The sequence below is a fragment of the Halichoerus grypus genome, chromosome 7, assembly GCF_964656455.1.
Source record: "Halichoerus grypus chromosome 7, mHalGry1.hap1.1, whole genome shotgun sequence".
Lineage (NCBI taxonomy): Eukaryota > Metazoa > Chordata > Mammalia > Carnivora > Phocidae > Halichoerus > Halichoerus grypus.
In genome coordinates this window covers 81,655,299-81,680,367 of record NC_135718.1, presented here as the reverse complement: position 1 = coordinate 81,680,367, position 25,069 = coordinate 81,655,299, and the positions used below count along the sequence as shown (strand labels likewise).

The 25,069-nt window shown below is 38.4% G+C and overlaps 1 protein-coding gene across 7 annotated transcripts in view; it reads left to right on the top strand.

Moving 5' to 3' along the window:
* The window catches only part of PCDH15 (protocadherin related 15), a 1,707,782-nt gene that overhangs the window by 1,473,224 nt on the left and 209,489 nt on the right, over positions 1-25,069 (top strand). For all 7 annotated transcript variants that reach the window (XM_078077809.1, XM_078077807.1, XM_078077810.1 and 4 more), the window contains 2 exons: positions 17,252-17,557; positions 20,337-20,561. In XM_078077809.1, coding sequence (XP_077933935.1) covers positions 17,252-17,557; positions 20,337-20,561 — 531 coding nt within the window. The remainder of the gene's footprint in view (positions 1-17,251; positions 17,558-20,336; positions 20,562-25,069) is intronic.

Genomic DNA, 25,069 nt, shown 5'->3' with positions numbered 1-25,069 from the left:
TTCTCCCTCTCCCACTCCCCCTGCTTGTGTTCCTGCTCTCGCTGTCTCTCTCTCTCTGTCAAATAAATAAATAGAATCTTAAAAAAAAAAAAAAGTTACAGCTCTGATATTAAGAACAAAGGGTAATATAACAATTTTTGGACTTTCCAGGCCAAAAGTTTGGTATTCTTTTAACTGCACTATGCTAAAATAAAAATCCAGGGAGGGCAAGAACATAATGATCAGAATACTGTTCCTCACCCAACACAAAGACAACATTTAGAAGTGTTTGTACAGGTGTTTCTGATTGTAGGCTAAATAATATTTTGCTCTACCTCCTATTGAAGAGAGTCTCATATTATAAAGTAGGAAATGGCAGTATTTTATCAATATGTTTTTCTGCTTAATATAGATTGCTTCGATATATATTCTACTTTAGCTGGACAGCTATGATTCTTTTTATCTTTCATTTATCTATTCCTTGAATGCAGATTTATGAAGTGTCTATTATGTGTGGATCACAGTGCTTGGACAAACAAAAGGGTCTTTGCTCCCATGGACCTCACAGACCACAGAGTATCAGACATTGCCTACATAAACACACCATTAGATACAAAAGTAAAACTTTGGTCGTGAGCACAGAGGACTCTGAATGTGTAAAATCGGGACCCTCGTTTAGATGGCGAGGAGGCCTATATATATTGAGGGCCCCTGTGCTGCGGAGGGGGGAGTGCTGTGTATGCTCTGAACGGAAGGATCAGTAGATTACTGAGAAGACCACTCCAAATAGAAGAAAATGCAAACACTAAAACAGAAAAAAAAAGAAAGAAAGAAAGAAAGAAAGAAAGAAAGAAAGAAAGAAAGAAAAAGAAAGAAAGAAAGAAAGTTTGGCATGACAATAAGTAACTCAGTAAATAACTCATGAAAGCATGCATAGCAGTGCAGATAATGTATGTTGACCTTTTTCCACCAAAAGTCTGGCATGTGAAGGGATTGCAGCAAAACGAGACATTGTAGGAACTGGTTACTTTTTTAATTCTTTATTTCTTTTGTAATGATAAACTCTTCATCAGGTTTGAAGGCTGATGCAGCTAGATTCGGGAAAGAGGGATGTGGAAGATTCTGGAAAGAGGCACAGCATAGTCCCAAGAGCATGGCCCCTGGGAATGTCAGAGAGGAGTGTCTGCCCTGATGTTTCCATAGAAGGAGAGTGGAGAATACAGGGACAGATGCTGGAAGATTTGTAGATTTATTTTGAAATGATTACCTCCATGTCTCAAAAGAATCAATGAAATTTTATAGCTCTGGGTACACTGCATTCTGTATGTCTCAGGACTTCAGGGTATGACTTCCACTGACTTTGCTAAAGTATTTTTTCGTTCCGTTATCACCTCAGATGAGCTGGCTGCAGGGTAAGGAGGAATGTGAGTTTTCTGCAACCAAGGTTTCTATATTTCTAACTGAATACATGTAAGTTCTGAGATGCTGTAGAATAATAATTTCCAAGGGGACGATTTCTATGATATGGCTCCTAATTTCCAAAATTAAAATAAGTAAAGTATTTCAGAGTGAATTCTAAATTCTTTCCAGGTCATCTTAATGCTTATCTCTTGGTTCCAGTCCATCATTAAGCCAGGGTGACTTTTAATGCTGACACCAAATAGAGCAGCCCCTCCCCTTAAGAAAGGTCACAAACAGATGGCATATTAATGTCCCAAATTCAATTTCAAGTTCTCTTATTTGCTAGCTGTAGGAACCTGAACACGTTTCTTAGCTTTTCTGTAATATTCTTATTTGTAAAATGTGATCAATAATAACTGCCTCCTGGGTGTTTGTAAGAACTAAAATATAGAAAAGATGTAAAGTTCACCATACCTAGGACTTTCATTGTTACATGAAAATTAGATTCAAAAAGAAAATATGAGTCACACCTCTAGGCGTGGGGATAAGAGTAGACCGTAATTAGCTTAGGTCAGAGCAATCAAACCACAGACTTCTGTAACTGTGAGGCCATCCTGTAGCTCTCTAGATGATTATTTCATTTGAAAACCATGAATGAGTGATACTGTCATGATTCTAGATATGCGTGTGTGCATATGTGCATGTGTGTGATTCATTATGTTCCGTTAAACAAGGAGTCTCTAATCTAATAAAAAGGCCATACAGATACAGTCTCATTCTGGAGACTGAGATGCACCCCCAGATGCCCCTTCAAGGAAGGATGGCATGTTCTAGCTTCTGGGAGCGACGTAGGCAGACATCGTTCAGCAGTCAGCTGCTTCACAGATTACTCAGCTGCAAAGAGCCGCCTTGCCCAGGGTCACACCCTTCTCAGTGCAGCCCACATCCTGACTGGTGGCCGAATGTGAAGACTGGCCATTTGGCCATTCAGAATAACTCCAACACGCAGTTCTAACTCCATACTCCTCCAGACTTGGCCAGCGCTGTTGTTGGCCCTGCATACTAGTTGACTTTCTCTCTCAATCCAGTCCTGCTGTCTTCCTCTGCTTTCCACATTCATTGATCCTAAAGTAACCCCAGTAAACCACCTGCAACTAATTTACCTCTCATTGCATCATAGGGAACACAATTTGTCAACAAAGACCCTTATATGTAAATGTTTTTCCTCAAGTCATATAAGAATCAAAGATGGGAGGCTCTTTTTTTTAAATCTCGATTCAGACTACAAAATAAATAAATAAAAACAGGCAATATTTCTTTGGCTTGTTTTCTCACTATTTATGATATCTCTGAAGGATTAGTTTATTGGGATTCTGAAGCCTGAACAGGATATATTCCCTGTGGGTATCATAATTCACCATGTGGATACATAGCAAATACAGTCTCTTTTTCACTGTCTTTTCCCCTCTATTGAAACATTTTTATGAGGAGCTCCTTTGAGCCTACAGTCTTCTCTAATGTTTTTATGACTCCTCAGCATCATACTCATCCAAGTCCACACAGAGAGATTCCTGTCAAAAGCGATCAGTCTTCATGAAAGTAGCAAGAGTAATGCTTCCTCTGGGCATACCAAATCAAAGTGGTTCAAACTTGTCATGCTGGACAGTGCCTTCTGTCTCCATTTAGATTCTTCAGACTTTAAGTTTGAAATGAGTCAATAACTTTCTCCTTTATTATCTGCAAAGATTCTTGGCAGACAGATTATAGAGTTTCGGCTTCTCAGAGTAATATACTTTATTTTAACTTCCAATTTTTATCTATTTTTTTGTGCCAGACTCCAATTCTTTTATATCACTTAATTATAGTGACTAGACCATCGTTAGCCATCACCATGATTTCATAGAATAAATCTCATTATTCTCAGGAAAACCTTCTGCTGGACCAATTGCTATTAAACTGTTCTTTTAAAAAGATTTTATTTATTTATTTGAGAGAGAGAGAGGGAGGGAAAGAGAGAAAGAGAGAAAGCATGAGCAGAGAAATGTTGGCAGAGGAATGAATAGAAAACGTCTATTTCTAAACCTACCAGTTTGGTGACATCCCACATTTGGGGAATGGAGCATAACTAAAACTGCTAAATTTTGGGGCTAGCCCAAAGAATGATGAATGGGATCAGAACCAATATTGGGCTGTCCCTCAGCGATATTCTCAGGCTAGGTGAATAGGATAAGACTGTGACAATGTATATAAAATGGAGAAAGGCCTTTTCATTTTATGGTTGCTATTTGGGAAATAATGTGTGCTTTTATCTAGTAAAAGACATTATTCAGAATGGTTGGGAATGAGGAGATATTTTTTTCTCATTAGATGGATATCATATTGGCCAAAGACATTTTTATTTCCTTTGCCTTAGATCTGCATCTGATAATCTAATACTTGAATATTCTCCAGAAAATATAATTACGGAGAATTTCACAGAGAATCCAAACTCAATGTCACTTTTTTTTTTCCCAGTTTCCAGTTATGATTTCCTTCCAGCACTGATAGGAGCAAATCATTTGTGAAAGAACATACTATAACAAGCAGTTCTGTGACAGACGGAAAGGAAGTATTTAGGGAATGGATTGTTCTTGGCTCTTGGGGGAAATCCTGGGGCACCTTTACATTTAATACAAAAGAATGCCGGGTCAAAACAAAATTAAGACTTAGGATTCGTGGAGAGGATCATAAAGACATCAAAGAAGAAAATATTATACCCTCAATAAGCATAGAGGAAACAATTTAAAATACTTTTCAAAAACGAAAGGAAAACAGCACTTAGGGTCAGAATTAGACAGGGCAAACACAAACAGAAACAGAAATGCCTGAGCCAAGCAGATTATCATATAAAATGCAATCCACAGTAGTGGTATTTTTGTCTTACTTCCTTCTTTATGAAGTAGTATCTGTTGACCACAACTCCAGAGATGCCCCAAAAGATTTACTTTAGGTAACAGTTTAGGAAAATGTTTTAGAAAGGGATGCTCTTGTAATGAGCACTGAAGGAACAAAACTTATATTAAAATGTGTATTTATGCTATTTTAGGAGTTTACAGAGGCCTTTGTGTTGACTGGAGCATGCATTCTCAATGTCACCCCAAAATGGAAAAAATCAGTTCTCGTGAGGCAAAAAAAAAAGAAAAAAAAAATGTAGTCTTGTTATGTATCACAGACAGTAAACCTATGTACATAAAGAGATATACAGTTTGTCTCTGGTAGCAAAATTTGGAGGAGGAGCAGTTAGGCCCATGGTGAAGGTGAAGCTCCACGAGGAGCTTCGGGAGCGTGGGATGAGGCTGTCCACGTGTGCAGGTGTTTGTGAGTGAGGTGGAGCGAGGGCTGAGAGTGGTCAAGTTGGGAAGTAGAGGGAGGATTTGGTGCCGGCATAAAGCAGGTGTGAGACAGCATGGTTAGTTTGGTGAAGTGAGCCTCTGTGTAGGGCCTGGAATATGTTTGTCCACAAGGAAAAGATGAGACTGGGTTGTTCAATGAATAAAAGGTAGAGGGTGAGAAAACAAAATCCAATTCCCATATATAGCATTCCACCATTGCATAAAATGGTGTAATACACAGCAGACCCAAAGTACAGAAGAAAGAGGGGAAGATATGAAAATCCCCAGGTTTTCCTGTCCCCTTGCAGGACTATAGGGAATATTTGAGAAAGGTGAAAGCCTGTAGAGAAGGAAAAATTCTTCCTCTACCCTTCAGGATCTTCCAGCTGGACTAAGAATTAAATTTACAGGAGACATGTTAACAGGAGGAAAAAAAGCAAAGTTTTATTACATGTGCACAGTGGCCCAATAATGAGACTGAGACCTAAAGAAATGAGCAAGGCAAGTAGTTTTTATGCTTTTTAGACAAAGGGACTACATTGGTGAAGAGTGGGTAGGATAAAGAGAACAGGGGTTGGGGAGCTTTGATTAGTAGGGAATCCCAAGCAGAATGTAGGCTGAGGTGGTAGAGTTGTAATACATGTAGCAAGGTTTGTTTTTATAGTTTTCTGGGCTCTAAAGTCCCTCTTGCTGGTGATAAGGATGTCTCTTTACTTCTTAGTATGGGAGTATTTTTCATATGGGAGATTTGTTCCCGGCTTTCATGGGGAGAGAGGAGGGTCTGAGTGTCCTTGCCAGTTGTTTCTGAAGTAACTGCTCTTTAAAATAATCAATATGCCCAAGTGGTCCATCTTGGGGCGACCTGCCCTTGGCCCCTGCAGCTTGCTATGGAACTGTATAAAGACATTAATGAACATGAAACATTATTTTGTGGATTTGTTGTATGAAAATGAACCTGATGAAAACTCTTTTCCTGAAGCATCCAAGTCCTAATCTCTGAGTGTTTACCATTCTGTGACAAATAAATATTTAAAATTTTTAGTACAGGGCTACATGCTTCTTCCTAATGCTTACTTTTTAATCACCTGGAGTTAATTTGTATTCTGTTATTAAGAGAGCTGTAGGCTAGGTTGTAACTGCTTTAACTGGCTGGCTTAATTTGACACTCAGTTCATTTGCATTAAATATCACCCAACTCTAGAAAGATAGTTTATTTCCATTGGCTTCATGTCTGTTTTTTTTGTTTTTTGCTTCTCTTCCTCATTTCCGTCCACGCCTCAGCTTCCCACTGGTCACACCTTCCCTTCCTAGAATCTTTTCACTAATGGTGCCTCCGATTATGGAATGGGTGGGTGAGCGATGACTTGGATGCTTGGTATTTGACCTCACAACAGACACCAATAACAACAGAAAGTGGTTTGTGCTAGGGGCGCCTGCGTGGCCCAGTCGGTTAAGCAGCCAACTCTTGGTTTTGGCTCAGGTCGTGGTCTTGGGGTCATGGGTGGGGCCCCAGTTGAGCTCCACAGTTAGCATGGACTCTGCTTGAGAATCTCTCTCTCCCTCTCCCCCTGCCTCCCCACCCTATGTGTGCTCTCTCTCTCAAATAAATAAATCTTTAAGAAAGAAAGAAAGAAAGAAAGAAAGAAAGAAAGAAAGAGAAACAGAGAAAGAGAGAGAAAGAAAGAAGGAAGGTAGGTAGGTAGGTTTGTGCTAAGTGCAAGAAGGGTCAGAAGGCTGGATGGAAAATCTTCCCAAAAAGAGGATGAGTGACCCTGGAGACATGTTTTGAAGAATTAGATAGGATTTAGAAACAGCAAACTCTCAGGGAAGGTGGGAGAGCCTGGTGTGTTTCAAGGACAACGAGAGTGTTGAACCAACCGTACTATTGTTTCCCAGTTTGTGCTGTCCCACACTGTGAGAGCATGTGCATCCCCAGCATGGCATCAACTTTGGTCATACAAGGTTTGTCTTGACCAACGAAGAGAGAATGTAGGTGCTATGTCTCAATTCCGGCCAGGAGCATAGGGAGATGTGGCTTGGTTATCTCATCTCTTTTTTCTTTTCCCCCTTCCCGGAATGGAGACAATCAGTCAGAGTAGAGCTGCAGGGAATCCGGGACCGATGCCGCATACATGAGAAATAAGCATCCACGGTGGCAGACCACTGAGTGTCAGAATTGTGTGAAAGCTGACTGATACAATAAATAAACTATCTTGACCAAAACATAGAGTTGGTATCAAAGGATGACTTGCTGGAGGTAAGTCCAGAAAGGTTAGAACGAGACCCTTGAGTGTCCTGAGAAAATATGATTTATCCTGTAACTGGTAGTAATTGCTTTGACTCTTGGTAGATTCAACAAAACTTTCAAGGAAGGCACATACTGCCTAAGAAAAGGAAGTCCTCAATTCAACACTTATTCAGCAAATATTCACTGACCATGTAGGAAGAATAAGCATTCGAAAGTCCGCTACGAGCAATCATTTCTTGTGTTCTCAGGTTGCATCAAGGGTAGTAATAGGAGATAAGCAGGTACCTGCATCATTGTCATTAGCGCTAAATAAGGACAGAATGGCTGAGAGTCTCGGTGGGAGGGCAGCTGTTGTGACTTGGGGGGCCAGGGAAGGCATCCCAGAGCCCTTCAAGACAGTTTAATTGAGGTTTCCTCCGTGGTAGAGTGGGAGGGATTTAAAAACACTAAAAAAAACATAGGTTTGGAAGAAAATATGGGCCACTGTCAAATCTTTTTTGTGGGGGATACTATTTACTGATTTCTCTGGGTAGAATTTATCTTTTCAGATTTGGAAGGATAGGCTGCAGTAACGACAAGTAAGAAAATGTTTAGTGTGAAATAACTCTCATGCCCCGTTCAACTCTCACTATAACGATTTTAAAGCCTCACAACTTATGATCAAGTTATGATCACTCACCCATTGACATACGTATTTGCTTCCCAATCCATGGTGAAATTACTTTAAAATGCACCTGAAAGTTATCATCTTTTCTTTTCTATTATTCCCTTGGAATGTATTTTTTGATTTTTCAAAAATGCAACCGATCTTTCTCAGGCCAAACATAGCAAACACTTCTCAATGTGGCAGTATCCATAAAATCATCACATACACTTTTTCATAGAAATTCCTGTCATGTGACAATACCACCTTAATTAATGCATGAAAGCCCTTATATGTTCATCATTGTTGTTTATCATAACTAAAGTGCTCTCTCCTTTCTGCTATTTATCAACTGATCATGTAAGTTTCCCTTATATTTGTATTTATTGCACTAAAAACACTGTGTGGACGGGCTTGATGATATTTCACATCTGAATTCTTTACTTACTACAGACAACAAATTCTCAGAAAAAATGTTGAGAACAACAATGTTAATAGAACCTAATAGACTCACTATAGCAAATTGAAAATGATCCCTAGGAAAATGAAATGTATAAATAAGCCAAATAAAAATAGGCTGATTTGTCTTACCCAAAAATATTCTTTAAGAACTTTAGGACAGGAGCACCTGGGTGGTGCAGTCAGTTAAGCATCCCACTCGGTTTCAGTTCAGGTATGTTCTTGGGGTCATGAAATAGAGCCTGTGGGGCTCCGCACTGTCTGGAGTCTGCTTGAGATTCTCTCTCCCTCTCCCTCTGCCCCTCCCCCCCACACATGCTCTCTTTCTATAATAAATAAATAAGTCTAAAAAAAAAGTTTAGGAGAGAATGGAGCTTTTTTTTTAAAATATGGTTTCTAAGTAGACATTGAAAAACATGTAACAATCAACGTATTATTTTTAACTGATTGCTTAATATGTCCCAAGCATGCTGCAAGTATGTTCCATTCTCATGAGAGGCAGTGAGATAAATGGTTGTCATCATCATCATCATTTCACAGATGAAGGATGGAAGCCATGAGTGACTGACTCACCCAAGGCCATGGAGTGGGTTTGGGAAAGGTTTGGCTTCTAACCTCGAGCTGAAGCCTGTAAGAAATCACAAGTTTACACATGGGTTTTCTAGACTTTCGGGCATTAAGTATTTGAGAGTTCCAATATTTGATTAAAAAAATATTCACTCTGGTTATGTTTTTGGGTGATTTGAGCTCACATACCCTTGCTACCTGCTAGGCAGTTGGTCTCTTCGTCATGGCTCAGTAATGAATATAAGGCATCTGTGTGGAAAGAGGAAAAATTCGCCAGCATCTTGACTCACTCCCTTTTCTCTCTTTTTACCCTGGAAATCACAGCCCTTGATATAGCTCAGCTTCTTGAAAGAAATAAAGACAACTATTTTATATCTTTTTGAAGTTGTTAGACAATTTACAAAAATGTATTTCCATTAGGAATATCATTAAGGATGCCTTGGCCCACTGTTCCTTCTGACCTCCCTGCCCAACAACTTCTGTGTTTCCCACCTGTAGGTGAGAAAGAAGCACACAGCCTCTCACATTGCTGGAAAGGACAAGCAAAAAGTAGAACTAGGCTCCCTCCAGGCTTCACACCAGGCTAATTAGGTGTTACCTGGGAGTTCACACCTTTCTAATAGCTGTGTTTTCTTTCTGTCCTCAAAGCTCTTCATAGGTACTTGATTTTTTGTGAGAATAAACAGAAATTATTTCATATCTAAACATTCATCTGAATGGGTAGGATTATAAAACATACTTCAAATCAAGATTAATCACTGAAGATATGCACAAGTAGTCTCCCCAGAGACTTCTTGATGGAAGAGGTTATAGATCTCAGACTGTCCTTTGAGGCTTTGTCCCAGTATTTTCCGACCATGTTAAGAGGCATGCTTTTAGGTCTCCATAGAGTTGGTAGCCCCCAGTATAAGTACCCCCTCAATGGGCTTCTACTTCTATTGATGTGACAGAATACCTAGTAGGCCACTCTAAAAGGATAATGAGGAAAAGCAAAGATGAATATAATATATAAGAAATACATTTCCCAGCTCCCATTTCAAGTGGTATGCTATAAAATAGTGCTTAACAAATATTCAATAAATTCTGTTTCAATAAATGCCCTTATATATCATCTGATTTCTTTCTTAAGGAAGTTTTTGGTTACTATACTCTAACTTTGATTTTAATGATTAAAGATTTTCCAGAAGTTTTTCTATCAGATATTCAAAGTTTTGTCCAGTGAGGTCTTTATTCGACCTCGGATTATCAGCCAATTTCCCAAACAATAGGCATTCACAAAGTAACCGCAAAGCAGACCCCATGGTAAGGTGTATATTACAAAATATGTTAACCATGGACAGATGATTATAAAGTTGCAGCTATTACTGTTTATCGCTTTGATGTAGTACAAGAGAAGAAGAGATGTGTGATTTTTCTTATTAATAATTTTAATTAACTTTTAATTGATTTCTGGGAAGATAAATGGTTTCATTATAGCATCACACACCGAGCTCCTTGGCTAGATATTAAACATCAGTGCAAACTTCCTGACAGTATTGCTGATGATAAGGGGTTTCGTGTTTGGTTATCTTGTCCAACAACTACATACTCATCTATAATAGTAAAGAAATGGAACTACCTCGTTTAGCCAGCCCATGTCACTTAACGTACATGACCTTATTTATGCTCCTGAATTAATTAGGAGCTGGAAAAGGAAGGAGATAGCATTTTGCAAACATTCTAGTTCCTCTGTCTCTATTAGATGGGAGTCTCAGTTACCTTAACATTTTAGAGGATTTTCCTACAGAATATTACGGTCTTTTGTTTCATGAGCATCAAAAGCACATCCTTTCATGGAAGCTAGGCATTCAGTAAACTAAGTTGTGGTGAATTGGGTCAAAATGTGTGGGGCGAGGAGGGCTGAGGGGCACACTTGTTACTATATTGAACATATTATACACATTCTATACTTCAGCTGATGTTGAGCTATGAAGCCCCATTATGCAGATGAACCCTCTAATATTTATTTTATACAATCCACCTGTTGAATATGTATTTGGATATTTTCTTTCCACAGATCATCCCACTATAAGATAGAGATTGCTGTATTTTTGAAAAATCCAGTACACAGAGAATAATGAGACAAGTTCCTTCCAAAAGGGCTCATGGTTGTGGGAAAAGGGTGTAAACTAACTTGATACAAAGAGGCATTTGTCAAGTATAGAATTCTTATTTATGACATGATCTCCAAATGCTGGAACTTTCTCTAGAAGAGGCAGAAGTGGGGCCGGGATTGGAGGAATGGACGGATGATTGGGATTTCAGAGGTGAAAAAGGAATCGTTGTGGCAAGCCTTGAAGAAAATGTCATAAAGTAGATGCTGAGTCCTAGGGAAATGTAGAGAATTGATTTGGCTTGAGCGGAGAGCTTGTACAGGAGAGTGGATAGTAAGGGAGTGCCGAAAATGCAGGTGGGAAGAGATCAGGCATAGGAGTCTCGGCTTCTTTCTATAGTTTGCTCAACATGTTGAAAGGAGGCGATCTTTCTACTGCTTGGGATTTCTAAATCTGGTGCATAACGTACCCCCCTTGAGTACTTCATCTCATTCACTAAAATAGTAATGACACTTCAGGAATTATGAAGTAATAAAACATTTTAAATTTTCTTTAATCTCAGTTTCCCAAATGTGTTTCTTTGAACCCAGACTTTCCCCTTCTCTCTTTACCTCCTCTCACTTTTGTCCCTGAAAGAACGTACTCACATCCTAAGGGGCATTAACTAACATTCCATGAAATGTAGCATAAGGAAAACTCACGCCCAGAGTTACTTTATCAAAGCCATGGCTAAAACCCAGTATTTCTTCCTCTCCCCATGGCCTTTTCTATCAATTTCAGCCATTTGAAAAAATCCTCTCACTGTCCTGCTGAAAGCATGTATTTTTTTTTTCATGTTTTCTCTCCCGTTTACTATTTCACTGTAGACCATTTTAAGAATCCCAACATAGCTAAGGGTATGCACCATTACAATCGTCATTTTTCAATGTGTCCTGGAGAACAAAGAGTACAAAGTGGAAATATTGTATGAACAATATCATGGACAGATTATTAAAAGGAGGCCTTATTCTTGGCATTGCTCAGTGAACTATAGCAGGATTTAACAAACTGTATGTCCCTCAAGATATTAGTAATTATTCTGCTAAACAAACAGCAGTGGAAAAGGGTCTGTGATGAAATCCCTTTGGAAACTGTGCTATAAACACCTGGGGGGTTTGAAGATAATAATAACGAACATCCTGTAGCTTGCCCAGGCTGCTTGCCTCTGGCAGATGGGTGACACTGATTTTGGCGGGTAAGAAGCTTAGTGGGAGGGCCGAGGGGTTGTATGATGCTGCAGCCTACAACTAAGCTCACCACACAGCTCTTCTTCTACAGGTGAGGCTGGAATTGTAGGCATCCATAGTGGAAGAGCTTATACAGCTCAACAGCAAACCACCAGATGTCTTTACAAACAGATCTTAGAGGAGACATTTACCTAATTCTTCCTACCAAATTCAGCACTCCCAAGAGGGAGACAGAATAGAGACACAGCAGTTGTCTTGCTAAAATGTCTTTCCTCTTAGCAAGATGAAACATGGGGGAAGAAGTTCCCATTCAACAATCCTAAATAAAGAACACCTTTTAATAAAGCACTTCTCTGAGCTAATGTGCACTGGGAAGTTCCCAAGGGAAAATATGCTTAATGCGGCAGTTTGGGGAATGCAGGTGGTTCGTTCTGAAATGGAAGTTTGTTCTTATCTCTCAGTCTCTTGTCAGAGCAAGTGTCCTCACAGTCCTCTAGACCAGCACTTTGCAAGTATGGATTGTTACAATCAAATGTGAAGTGTCGTACAAGTCACTGGTTACCAGTGTAGGTACTACATTTGCATTGTTCCAATATTAATTATTAGGTTAAATCTATAATAGTGTCTGTTTACTTAAATTTGCATGTATTTTATTCAATGGAACAGAGAAAATTGCATTGCAAATATAGAAAATCCTTCTGTAGCTCTAGTCTATCTTATTCATGTAGTAATTGATGATCTGTGCCATGTTTGTGAATTTCATCTCTGACATGTGTGATGGTAGGAAAAGAGATTCAAAACTGCTCTCTACTCCACATATTTTTTTTAAAGATTTTATTTATTTGACAGAGAGAGACAGCGAGAGAAGCAACACAAGCAGGGGGGAGTGGGTGAGGGAGAAGCAGGCTTCCTACTGAGTAGGGAGCCGGATGCAGGGCTCGATCCCAGGATTCTGGGATCATGACCTGAGCCGAAGGCAGACGCTTAACGACTGAGCCACCCAGGCACCCCTACTCCACATATTTTATTTTATGGTTGAGATATCTGAGACTTAGAGAGAAAAAGTGACATACAAAAGTTAACATCAAAAAATAGTATGCTGGGAACACTGAAACCAATCAGCACTAGTACAATATAGCCATCTCTTTTTATAGAACAGTCATTTGCCACCTTAACGTGCATAATCCCTCTTTGTCATTCTACAAAATTCTAAAAGTATAAAGATATTTACTTCTTGTGATATGCTTGTTTAGGTTGTGATAAAATATCACTATGTTCTTCTAAAAATGATATTTTTCAGCATAGATTCAATAGTTTTACCAAGGTGATCAAAGTATTAGACACAATTCCAATAATTCCGCAGTTTTTATTTTCAGATTCCTAACCAAAATCACAGAGGATAATAAAGTAAGAGCCAAAGTAAAACCAAACAATAGATATACAATGAATAAAATAAATTTAAGAATTCTAACAGCTACTACATAGTAGTACGAATACGTTCTTTTATATAACTTAATATATATAATTCATTTATGAATTTAAATATTTATTGTATGCCTACTATGCACCAGGCACTATACTAGGCATTGAGCATTCAGTGAAAACAGAAAAGCCCAGACCATACTCTTATGGCCTACTTTATTGTACAAAAAGAGACCAGCTCATAAACAAATAAGCTCACTGATAAACACATAATTAGAAATTATCAAAAGTGGCAGAAATGACAGGTGTATGGAACTTTTGGCATATGTACAACAGGAGAGTCTAATCTCCATTTCAGGAATCAGAGAAGACTGCTTTGAGGAAACGATGTTTAACTTGATGCTTGGAAGATGCATGAGTGGGAGACTGGTGAGTGATAGCAGGAGCCCTGTGGGCAGAGGGTTTGGGAGAAGTTTGGAGGTTAGAGAGAACACAGTGAAAGCAGCATTTCCTGTGAGCCTCTTAGCTATGTTAAAGGTTTGACTATTGCCCAAGGCAATGGGAATGGCTGAAGGAGCTTATGCGAGGACTGATGTCATTATTTTCTCTTTTATAAAAGGTCTTTCTGAAGGGATATAACTGAAAGAAAAGAATTAGCAAGTAATTTAGTGATCTAAGCTGTATTTGGTGTGGCTCAGACCAAGGTGGTTAGGAGTGAGATATTATATACGGGGGGGGGAAGGAACATATTATGGATAGATAGGGATTATTCTGTAAATGACATTAGGTCCTGGACCTTGGTACTTAATATACTATGTATCTCACAGCCTGGAGCTGAGCCTCATACATAGTATTAAATAAGCTTTTCTCAAATTATTGGGTGAATGAATAATTGAGAAGATAAAAGAGGGAGAGCTCAGAAATATCTACTTTACTTTTTATATAACCTATTATGTTGGTAGAAGGACCATTTACTGAAAGGAGAAGGTTGGAGGTAAACAAGATTTGGACACAGGAGTAATCAAGAGTTCAATCACGGGCATGTTAAGCTTCTGATTCTATGAGACAGAATAATGGCGCCCAAATATGCCCCCACCTATGAATATGTTATCTTACATAGCAGAAGGAGCTTTGTAGATATGATTAAGGTTAAGGAGCTCACCCCAGGGAAGATTGTTCTAGATTGTCTAAGTGGGGCACAATGCAATCATATAAGCCCTTAAAACTGGAAGAGAATGGGTCAGAGGGATAAGATGGAAGAAGAAAGAAGAGAGGGTCAAAAGTGTGAGAGCGACTTGACCCACTATTGCTGGCTCTAAATATGGAGGAGATGGCTATGAGCCAAGGACTGTGGGTGGCCTCTAGAAGCTGGGAATGGTCCTCATATGACAACCAAAAAGGAGGTGGGGATCTCAATCCTACAACTCAAGCAATTGAATTCTGTCAACAACTCCAATAAGCAAGGAACTCCAATAAGGGAGCTTCCCCTACAGCCTCCAGAAAGAAACATAGCCCTGCCTGTATCTTGACTGTAGCCTGGTGAGACCCAAGTTGAACTTCTATGGAACTATAAAATAATAAACTTGTATTTTGTAAACTGCTAAATTTGTGGTCATTTGTTATGGCAGGAATAGAAAACTAACAGAGATATGTATGAGGCATTCTTGTGGAGATATCGGCTAAACAGCTAGAGGTGTATAAAATAATACCTACACAACACCCCCCACACACACATACACACACGTATGCATACACACATAGCCACATTAGTCAAATTGAATCATTATATATTACGCCTTCCATTATATGGATGAATAAAAACATAATTTGAACAAGAATCATTTAAATTACTGGTTATGTAAATGATTTGATTTTGTGATCATAAGGATTCCCACAGACAGAAAAAGTCACTGAAAATTCCACAAATGTTGCTGTTAAAAAATAAGACCTATTTATATTATATTACTGGAGTACATTTTTCTATTTACTTATGCAATAATTTCAGACAAAAAATAAGGGTTTTTCTTTTTTTTCCCTGAGGGAGTTAGTGTTGTCATTTGTTTTTTCCTCTAACTGACAAGCTTGACTAATTTGTCAGTAATTTGTATGGAAAATTCTAGGCGCAATGTAAAGGTAAAGCATGTATGTCTATGGAAACTCATCAACTCGTTCACAGTGTTTCTTCCTCTTTGGGCATTCCTGCAATGCCTTCTCCATCTGTTCTCAGGTTTAAACCTCAAGCATTTGTGTTTTGATGAGTCAAAGAGGCAAATTCCACTGGAACATCTGGCATTATGACGTAGAGAAGGAGCATGGTTGCAAACATGACCTCTCACATCTTGGACATTACCATTTCAAACAAGACATAAGCATTCAGCAGTGTCCCCAATATGCTTTGCCAGAGTTTGTAAAATTGGATATACATCTGCATTTGTACTATTAAAATCCATCCTATTGCTGTCCAGGCTTTGTGGATATTAAGTGATTTTATTGTGTCCACAACTAATAATGCAGTCAAGTGTCTTCCTTCCTTTACTTAGCAACAATTTAGGGCAGAATTATATAACATTTCATGGCTTCTAATATTTACTCCAGTTTCTTTGAAAAACAGTAACATTATTGAACACAAAATGCACGATAGTTGATCGAGTCATCATTTATATCACAATTGAGTTTGGATAAGATTAATTCTCAGAAGACTCTGCTGGAAGAATATTCACTCAAAATTTACACATTTTATTTGATGCAAAGTGATTTTTATGTGACTTAAAATTTTTAGTTAATATGTTAGTATAATATCAGTAATTCTCAATTATCATTTGGAGATTGTATTCTAGTATTAAAGAAGAGCCCTTTGCAGGTGCTTCCCAGTTACAATACTTTGACTCTCATTTGCCTTTGGGAGAAGATTTAGTTTTAAATCTCAGTTACATGCATTTATTTATTTCAACATTCATTAATTCCAGAAATATTTATTAAGTAGTTTTATACATACCCAGAACTGGGGCACTGTATATTTATTTTTTTTATGTAACTCTAAGCAAAAGCTTTAAATTCCGTAAGACACTGTTCTCTCATTTGCAAAATGGGAACAATTACATTTATTCGTAAGAACATGGTGAGGATTGGGTGCCTGGGTGGCTCAGTTGGTTAAGCATCTGCCTTCGGCTCAGATCATGATGCTGGGGTCCTGGGATCGAGTCCCATATTGGGCTCCCTGCTCAGTGGAGAGCCTGCTTCTCCCTCTCTCTCTGCCCCTCCCTTGCTTGTGCACTCTCTCTCTCCCTCACTTGCTCTCTCTCAAATAAATAAAAATAAAATCTTTAAAAAAAAAGAACATGCTGAGGATTAAATGAGATATATAGTGCTTGAAAAAAAATATATAGGAAAATGAATATACAAAGTGCTTGAACAAAAAATACTATAGCATCTTGAGTTGTCATCTAGCACATTATGTTAAATTAATTAAAAACTAAATGTGTTTTCCTGATTTAGAATTCCAAATCATTAAAGAAATGATAGTACAGGGAAAATCCAGTATTTTTGTAATGTGAGTTTTCTGTCATAATATTGTTATTGTTAATGATATTATCAATGTATGTCATGGTCATTCTGAATGAAGAATAATTCAACTTCAGTGTATTTCTTTTCAAGTTCTAGACTTTTGAATTACATTGTCATTATCTTTTTTCATTTTCTCCCGAGAGAAAAAAAATTCTTTTAAAAATATGCCATGATTTGTCAACTATCCCCTTCTAGCAGAGCACCATAGCAAAATGTAATGTGCAAAAAGCATGACAAGACATACTATGTGAATTTCTCTGTTTTTCATTTCTATTCAGGCAACAGACCCTGATGCTGGAATAAATGGCCAAGTGCACTATAGTTTGGGCAACTTCAATAATCTCTTCCGCATCACATCCAATGGGAGCATTTACACAGCCGTGAAGCTTAACAGAGAAGTCAGGGACTACTACGAGCTTGTTGTTGTGGCCATGGACGGAGCAGTGCATCCCCGTCACTCAGTGCTCACACTGGCCATTAAAGTTTTGGATATCGACGATAACAGTCCTGTGTTCACCAATTCAACATATACTGTGGTCGTGGAGGAGAACCTGCCGGCTGGGACCACCTTCCTCCAGATAGAGGTGTGTGGGGGAAGCAGACAATTCCTGGATCCCACATTAGAAGATCTGCCGTAAGGTTGCAGATTTAGCAAATAAAAAGACAGCACACCCAGTTAAATTCTAATTTCAGATAAACAAGGAATAAAGATTTAATAGAAGTATCGTTCCAATATTGCATATTGTGTTTTATGTAACAACCGTACTTTAGGGTATACCAACAGTTAAGAGGAGAAAAAGTACCTTTCCAAGAAATCAAATAACACATCTTAATAATTCTTTTTTAATTTACAAAATCAATACTATATATTTTTGTAAAAATTGACAATACAATAGTCTATAAAGAAAAATGTAATAATCCCCCACTTTGTACCTCTAGAGTACTCAGTGTTAAATTTGTAAGTGTATTCTATGACATTTATCTTTGTGCTCACACAATATGAAATAAAATATTTTCATATTTACATATAAGTAAATATGTACATAGGCAGGTGTGTGCATATATACCTATGTATGCATGTATTCAAATAAATATTTCCATATTTATCTATATGTAAATATGCATTATATGGGTGTGTGCATATATAACTACATATGTATATATTCAAGTAAACACTTTCATATTTACATATATGTAAATGTGCATTTCCAGGTATGTGCATATATACTTATGTTTGTGTGTGTGTACGCATATATGTGTATATATATGCATATGCATATACACACACAGGTAGAGATTTTCCCTATATTTTACAGAAAGAAGATATTGCTGAACCCATTATTTTTTCACTTTCAATGAACTGGCATCCTCCCAGAGATCTGACTCTCCTTTTAAACAGTGTCCCCACATCCAAGCCCTTTTTTCAGTCCTTGGCTACAATAGTACCAGAAACTCTGGACATTCTGATTCAGTAGGTTAGGTTGGCTCAGAAATCTGCATTCTAATCAAACACCCCTTTCAATTCTGACACAGACATCTATGAAGTATAATTTTTTTTTGGGGGGGGGGGAAGATTCTAGTCCTTCTTTGACCTGCCATCCACAACTTGAACTCTGTTAGCATGGATATCAAGAACTTGTATTTTTTTCATAATTCAACTCAAAAAATATTTAGGCAAAAACATTAATAAATCTAAAAAAGGCCGTGCCAACCAGGGAAAGGTCCATATTTCTCCATTTATTCTTCTGTTCATCTATTCATTTATTCATCTATTTATTAAACACGCATATTTCCAGGGTTTATCGTATGTCAACTCCTCTGCTAGACTTTGGGGATTCCAATGTGGACCAGACAGATTTCCTGCCTTCCTGGGGTTCTCAGTCTGCTGTGGCAAACAGACAAGTAAATCCGTAATTGCAACAGAGGTCCTAAGAGCAAGGGGCCTCAGAGATGACAGGTGGAACTCTTAACCTAATCTTGAGAGTTTAGAAATCTGGTCTTGAGATTTAGATAGTTGCTTTCTACATTGTGAACTGATGAGCAAGGAAGAGTTATTCTAGCAAAGAGGAAGAAATATTATTCAAGGCATTGGAATGAACCTGCTCAAAATCCTGGAGGAGAGGAGACAGGGAAGAGCTACAGGGCTAGAAATTATATGGATCCTTCTCACCACGTTCAGGAGAGTGGGGTTAACCCAAAATGGAATGGAAAACAAGAAGGATTTTAGATAGGAAAATGATGTCATAAAATCTGTATTTTCCCAATATCTTCTGGTTGTGATGTCGGTAACTGACTGCAGGGAGCCAAGACAAAAGTTCACGTAGCAGGTGCATAGGTTCCTGTGTGCACATCCTAACACAGCTCATCTCCCCATCCCCCCACCCCCACCCCATTCCATTTCCTCCACCAGAGCTGCCTTGGCCAGTCTGTCCTCCCTATCCTGCGAGACCAGCAGCTAGAACATGTCACCCCCAATTCTGAACACCTCTCAGCTGCCATGTCTCTGTTGTCTTTCTATTGTGATATTTGTGTCTTTTTGTTTATTTGTTTTTTTGAGACATTAACCTGGAGGGCAGGATTTGTGTCTTGGTTCATCTTGTGCTTCTCATGCATAATAACTACTCAATAAAGATTAATTAAATGAAGGGAGTATAATAGACTGATCTCTAGAAATGTATCATAGGATCCCTGTAAGGAGAAATTATTACTTAAATTTCCTTAGTTTCCTTATACTCCTTTAATAATCTAACATGTTTATGAAAAACACTCAGTAAAACTTTATTTTTATTTAAAACATTATTTTTCAATGTTATGCAATTAGCAGGAAATAATACACAATAATTTATGACAATATTCTTTTCTTTAGTGTAGTTTAATTCTTTTAGTTAGTGATTTCTCAGGGAAAATAAATATAGTAATAATTTTTTTTTAAGATTTTATTTATTTATTTGACAGAGAGAGACACAGCGAGAGAGGGAACACAAGCAGGGGGAGTGGGAGAGGGAGAAGCAGTCTTCCCGCCCAGCAAGGAGCCCGACTCGGGGCTCGATTCCAGGACCCTGGGATCATGACCTGAGCCGAAGGCAGACGCTTAACGACTGAGCCACCCAGGCGCCTCAGTAATAAAATTAAAAAAAAAGGACAAAATGTCATGGTTCTCTGTCTCTCTGTCTCTGTTTCTCTTTCTCTCCTTCCTCTCTTTGGTAAATTACTTTAACAAAAATGCCTGTCTCGGAAACATGCCCTGCGGTCATTGTTAAGTTCATGATGTCCTGGGTACTGACCCATGACCTCCATCAACCTTGCACTCTTCTGGTTTGTAACAACGCTGATATGACCATCCTTCTGTTTCACTTGTTACAGGCCAAAGATGTTGACCTTGGAGCAAATGTGTCTTATCGGATCCGAAGCCCAGAAGTAAAGCACTTTTTTGCACTACATCCATTTACAGGAGAACTTTCCCTTTTAAGGAGCTTGGACTATGAGTCATTTCCGGAGCAGGAAGCAAGCATCACGTTTCTCGTGGAGGCCTTCGATATTTATGGAACGATGCCACCAGGCATTGCCACTGTCACGGTGATAGTAAAGGTAAGGAGCACAGATGACTCCTGGTGGCCGACTCCGTACTGTCTTCTGAGTCTGTACTAGACTAAATATCTGGGGGCAATGATTCATAATAACACAGTAATACCAGACCCAGAACCTAGAGTCTGGAATGTGTAAGACTTGAGAAATAACCGTATCATTGAAGTACGAAAGATACATTTGAATGAAACACTAAATAAGAATTTAACCACAGTGGCTGCCTGAATGTTCCCATAGCTCTGGAATTTTAATCTAGTCCCAATTTCTCCAGACTTCAGTCCAAATTTCACAGCACCAGGGATAATAACTTCATCCAAACCCTTCAATTTAAAAATTTTAAAAAGATAAGATTATGGAAAAGTAGGAGTTCCAAGGCCCACAGCTATTTAGTTTGTAAGCTGAGATTCTGGAATGAAATAAGTTTTGGAATTGAATGGAATCAGGGTCAAGTTCTGGCTCAGCCACATTCAAGGTCCGTGACCGTGAGGCCTTTGTTGGCTGCGCCAGATTTCTTATCTCATTCATTGTAATAACCCATGCCAAATGATTGCCTCAAAAAGCATGGTATCTTCAACCTTTTGGGATTCGAGTGATTTTTAAGGTATGCCTTTAAAAGAAGACAGGAGGAGAGATTTATCAGTTCTCAAAGGTTAGTGTATGGAAAGGTCACCTGAGCTGTGTCCTAAACTCTCAGATTCCTCTGCTCCTTCCCAAAGGAGCCCTCTTCCCATGGGGAAGGCATTACAAATGCTTTTCTGCAGATGGATTTTTGCTTAGAATGAAAGGAAGATAGGTAATGGGGACGACTGCAATTCTTGAAAGGTGCTGTCAAGAGAGGGCTAGAAGTGTGCAAGCTCATGAGGTACACAAGGTCATAGGCAATGTTTCTACTATGTTCATTGGTTTGTTTTTTGTCTTTTTTTGTTTTATTTTGTTTTTTATTGTGTTCATTTTTGTAGGTCACTGCAATATGGAATTGTTGGAATAAGAAATAATCACTTTTTTGAATTTTTGTTTGATTGTTTAACTGATAAATACCTAATACATATTACTAGTTTTCTTAGACAAAAAATGCTGGTATGAATACACAGAAGATTGTTAAAGACTGCACCAACATATAATTAGCATGGCATTATTTATCACGTAGGTAATTGCTCTAATGTTTGTGACTATAAGATCTTTGGGTCTGGGTTTTAGTTTTTTGTTTTGTTTTGTTGTTTTTTTGTAGGTAATCCTGCAGTCAGAGAGGGACACAGAAATTATTTCACTGTCTCTTCTTTACACTTGACCTAGCTTATCTGCCAGTGCACATGTGATGATTCTTCCCTGGGGTCCTGCTGTCTCCCCTAAGCTACCTTGGGACACACACGTCCCTTCCATTCTCAGATGCGTGAAAGCTGTGTGGAGAGTTTTATCAGGGTCTGACTTCCTTCTTTCTCAAGCATCCACAATGGCTTTTTACCTACTTCTCCCATTGTGTGTCTCTCTAGCCTAAGAAATTATGTATTTCAGGGAGTTAAAATTTTATTCAGCATTAAGTTCTCTTTGGGAATAGAAATTTGATCTATTAGAATCTTTCCTTGGGTCACCTGAATCTCAGTTTGTGTGTCTCTTTCCCAATACAATGATGTTCTAGTAGGTTGGAGAAGGATCAATCATCAGTGGCCTGGGGGGCTTTAATTCATATTTTAAAATATGATTTTGCCACACTATTGTGGTGTAACATTTAGAAATTAAGAAATCTGTTTACAGAATCACTTTAGGGACCTGATAATGTTTTGGCTATGAAAATATCTCAACAGGTAAAGAAATGAAGAAGGTTAAGATGAGCCTGCCCTGAGTGAACTAACAATATGGCGGAATGGTTCAGGACCAGGTGAAAAGCATACGCCAGATTACCCTGGTCTACACTTGCCTACCCCTACGGTTTGGTGGAATTGACCACAAAAAAAACAAAAACAAAAACATTTAAAATAGAAAAATGGCCATTTATTGGCGTTTTGGACAATAAAGGAAGAAAAGACTTGCTACTAATGATCTTCTGCACATTCTTCTCAGACCCACAGATGGATACTCAGATGGGATGGCCTTGTCTCTCAGGTTGGGTGTGGTTCATAAAGGAGCGTTCTAAACCATCACAGACTCTGACTTGGCTACTCTAGATTCAGTGCAGACTGATTTGTGTGGATTTTTTTTTTTTTTTTTTAATAGAAGTCATTGGAGTTGGATTGGGTCAAAAAATATCATCTAATCAAGCAAGATGTGCTCTAAATAAGTCTTGTTCTCTATCTGGGACTGAAGTTTCTTAAACTGCATTTCATGTTCCCTGATCACCCCTTTATTTTAAATATGGGTGTTACTTAAGGCTACCACATTGGTGTGTGGAAAGGATTTGCTCATCGATGGACTCATTCCTTCTTCAGAAATAGGAGGGTGTTGATCTAATTTTTGCTCTCAGTTGCTTTATATTATTGAGAGAAGTCAAGGAGTTTCATTGGTCAGAACTTCCTGACCTGTACTAAATTATTTCTGATTTATTATACATTTAAGACAAAACTTAATCAACCAGCATTCCATTCTAGATATTTTTTTCTCTTTTTTTTAAGATTTATTTATTTATTTATTTATTTATTTATTTAAGAGAGAGCACATAAGTGTGCACGGGGGGAAGATCACATGGGAAGGGAGAGGGAAGGGTAAAGAATCTCAAGCCGACTCTGCACTGAGGAGTGTGGAACCCACCACAGGGCTTGATCTCACAACCTTGAGACTCATGACCTGAGCTCAAACCAAGAGTTGTCCACTGAAACCAGCCACCCAGGTGCCCCAATTCTAGACATTTTCAATGCCACTTTCTTTTTTTCAAGGTGATGAAAGCATAAAAAAAAAATTTACAAAACATTTCCCCAAATGGTGGCTGACACTTGCTTTTCTTTCTTCTGGTCACTCAGGGTGAGATTATCACAAAGAAGAACTTCAAAACTATTACCTAATATTGGGGCCCATAAAATATCATGCTTGTTGGCTTTGAAGGGAAGAATGGAGTACAATTCCCTTTCTCCACAAATGTAGGTCTTTCCCAAGCATACAGATTTTCTGTCATTGTTGTGTTTACTTGCAGTATGACAAACTGTTTTGCTGATAACATAATTGCATAGTATTTGTTAAGAGATATTTCTACCCGAAACAGTCACCACAGGGAAAGCATCTTGAAGATCTCTCTTTGAAAATGAGAAGAAACATAATTTTCTTTTGTAAAGAAGAAGAAAAAAAATCAAATGCTTAATATCTAGTCCATCAAACTTCTAATTGGAGTGAGAATGGGAAAACTGAAGTGATATTTGGAAGGAACGATATTTCTACAGTAGAAAGAAAGAAGAATTTTATCACACGTACCTGCAGGGTGCTTTCTTAGTGATCCTGAACAAAACCAATGATGATCAAACACATAATACGTATTTTTGTTGCAACGTTTTTGCAGAACACTGATACACATGGCCTTCTTCACTTTACAATTATTGAATATACTGAATAACTGAATATATAATAGTAAATTAGGTGATATGAGGAAATCTCTGAAAAATAAAAATAAAATTCTATACAGTTTAAAATATATAGTCCACAGAAAAATCTGTCCTTACAAATGGAGTTGTGATATAATGTAGAAAATACACAGAAAGAAAAGGTCTGTCTTCTATGATAAGCCAGTAGCGGAAGACCAGTCAGAAAAGTCGAAATATGTAAATGGCTCTGTGATGCTGGACAGCCTTGTGATGGATTGTCTAAGATGAGCAGATGATCTAAGTCCTTCTGCTTATTGTAACCTCGAGTGGTATGACTGCGGTACAAGAGGATGAGGGAGATTCTTCCATGCAGGGAGGAGACTTGGCTCCCCACCTGCGCTTGCCTGTCTTACAGGTGCAGGTGTGGGCGGAGGCAAGGAGAGCTAGAAGGACCGGAAGTGAAATAACATCCACAAGGACCGAGGCTATTGAGAAATTCAGTGAGTCTTGGAAGATGGAGCTAGTTTTCATCTTTCAGAGATGTTTTCTTCCCAGCAGGAAGACAAATGTCCCAATCCCCATAGAATGTAAGAATGAGGATAGCTTCTCTAGATAGAAACTCAACACCCGGTACGAAGGTGGCATTTGTCATACCACGGACACCTGAGAGGTAGTGATGCCCTGCTGACGCTCCATGGTGACCGTATTGACAGTCTTGGATTTCATTTGGTCAGAGGAAACTGGACAGTTCAGGATTTATAGCATCCTCCTTCCCTTTCTCTGGAGGGAGAAAATGGAATAAAAGGATTTCAATGAGCCAGCTGGGGGGGGAGTATAGGCTAATCGGGTGTTCATTATTTTTTACCACTTGTTGACTTTTCCCAGAAGGTTGGGTGACCTGGAGAAAATACTTGTTTTGGACTATAGCCTTCAAATATTCCCCTTTATTCTATTCTGCATTATCAAATTCTTATTGGAGTCTTCTCACTAATGTATTCACCGGCAAGT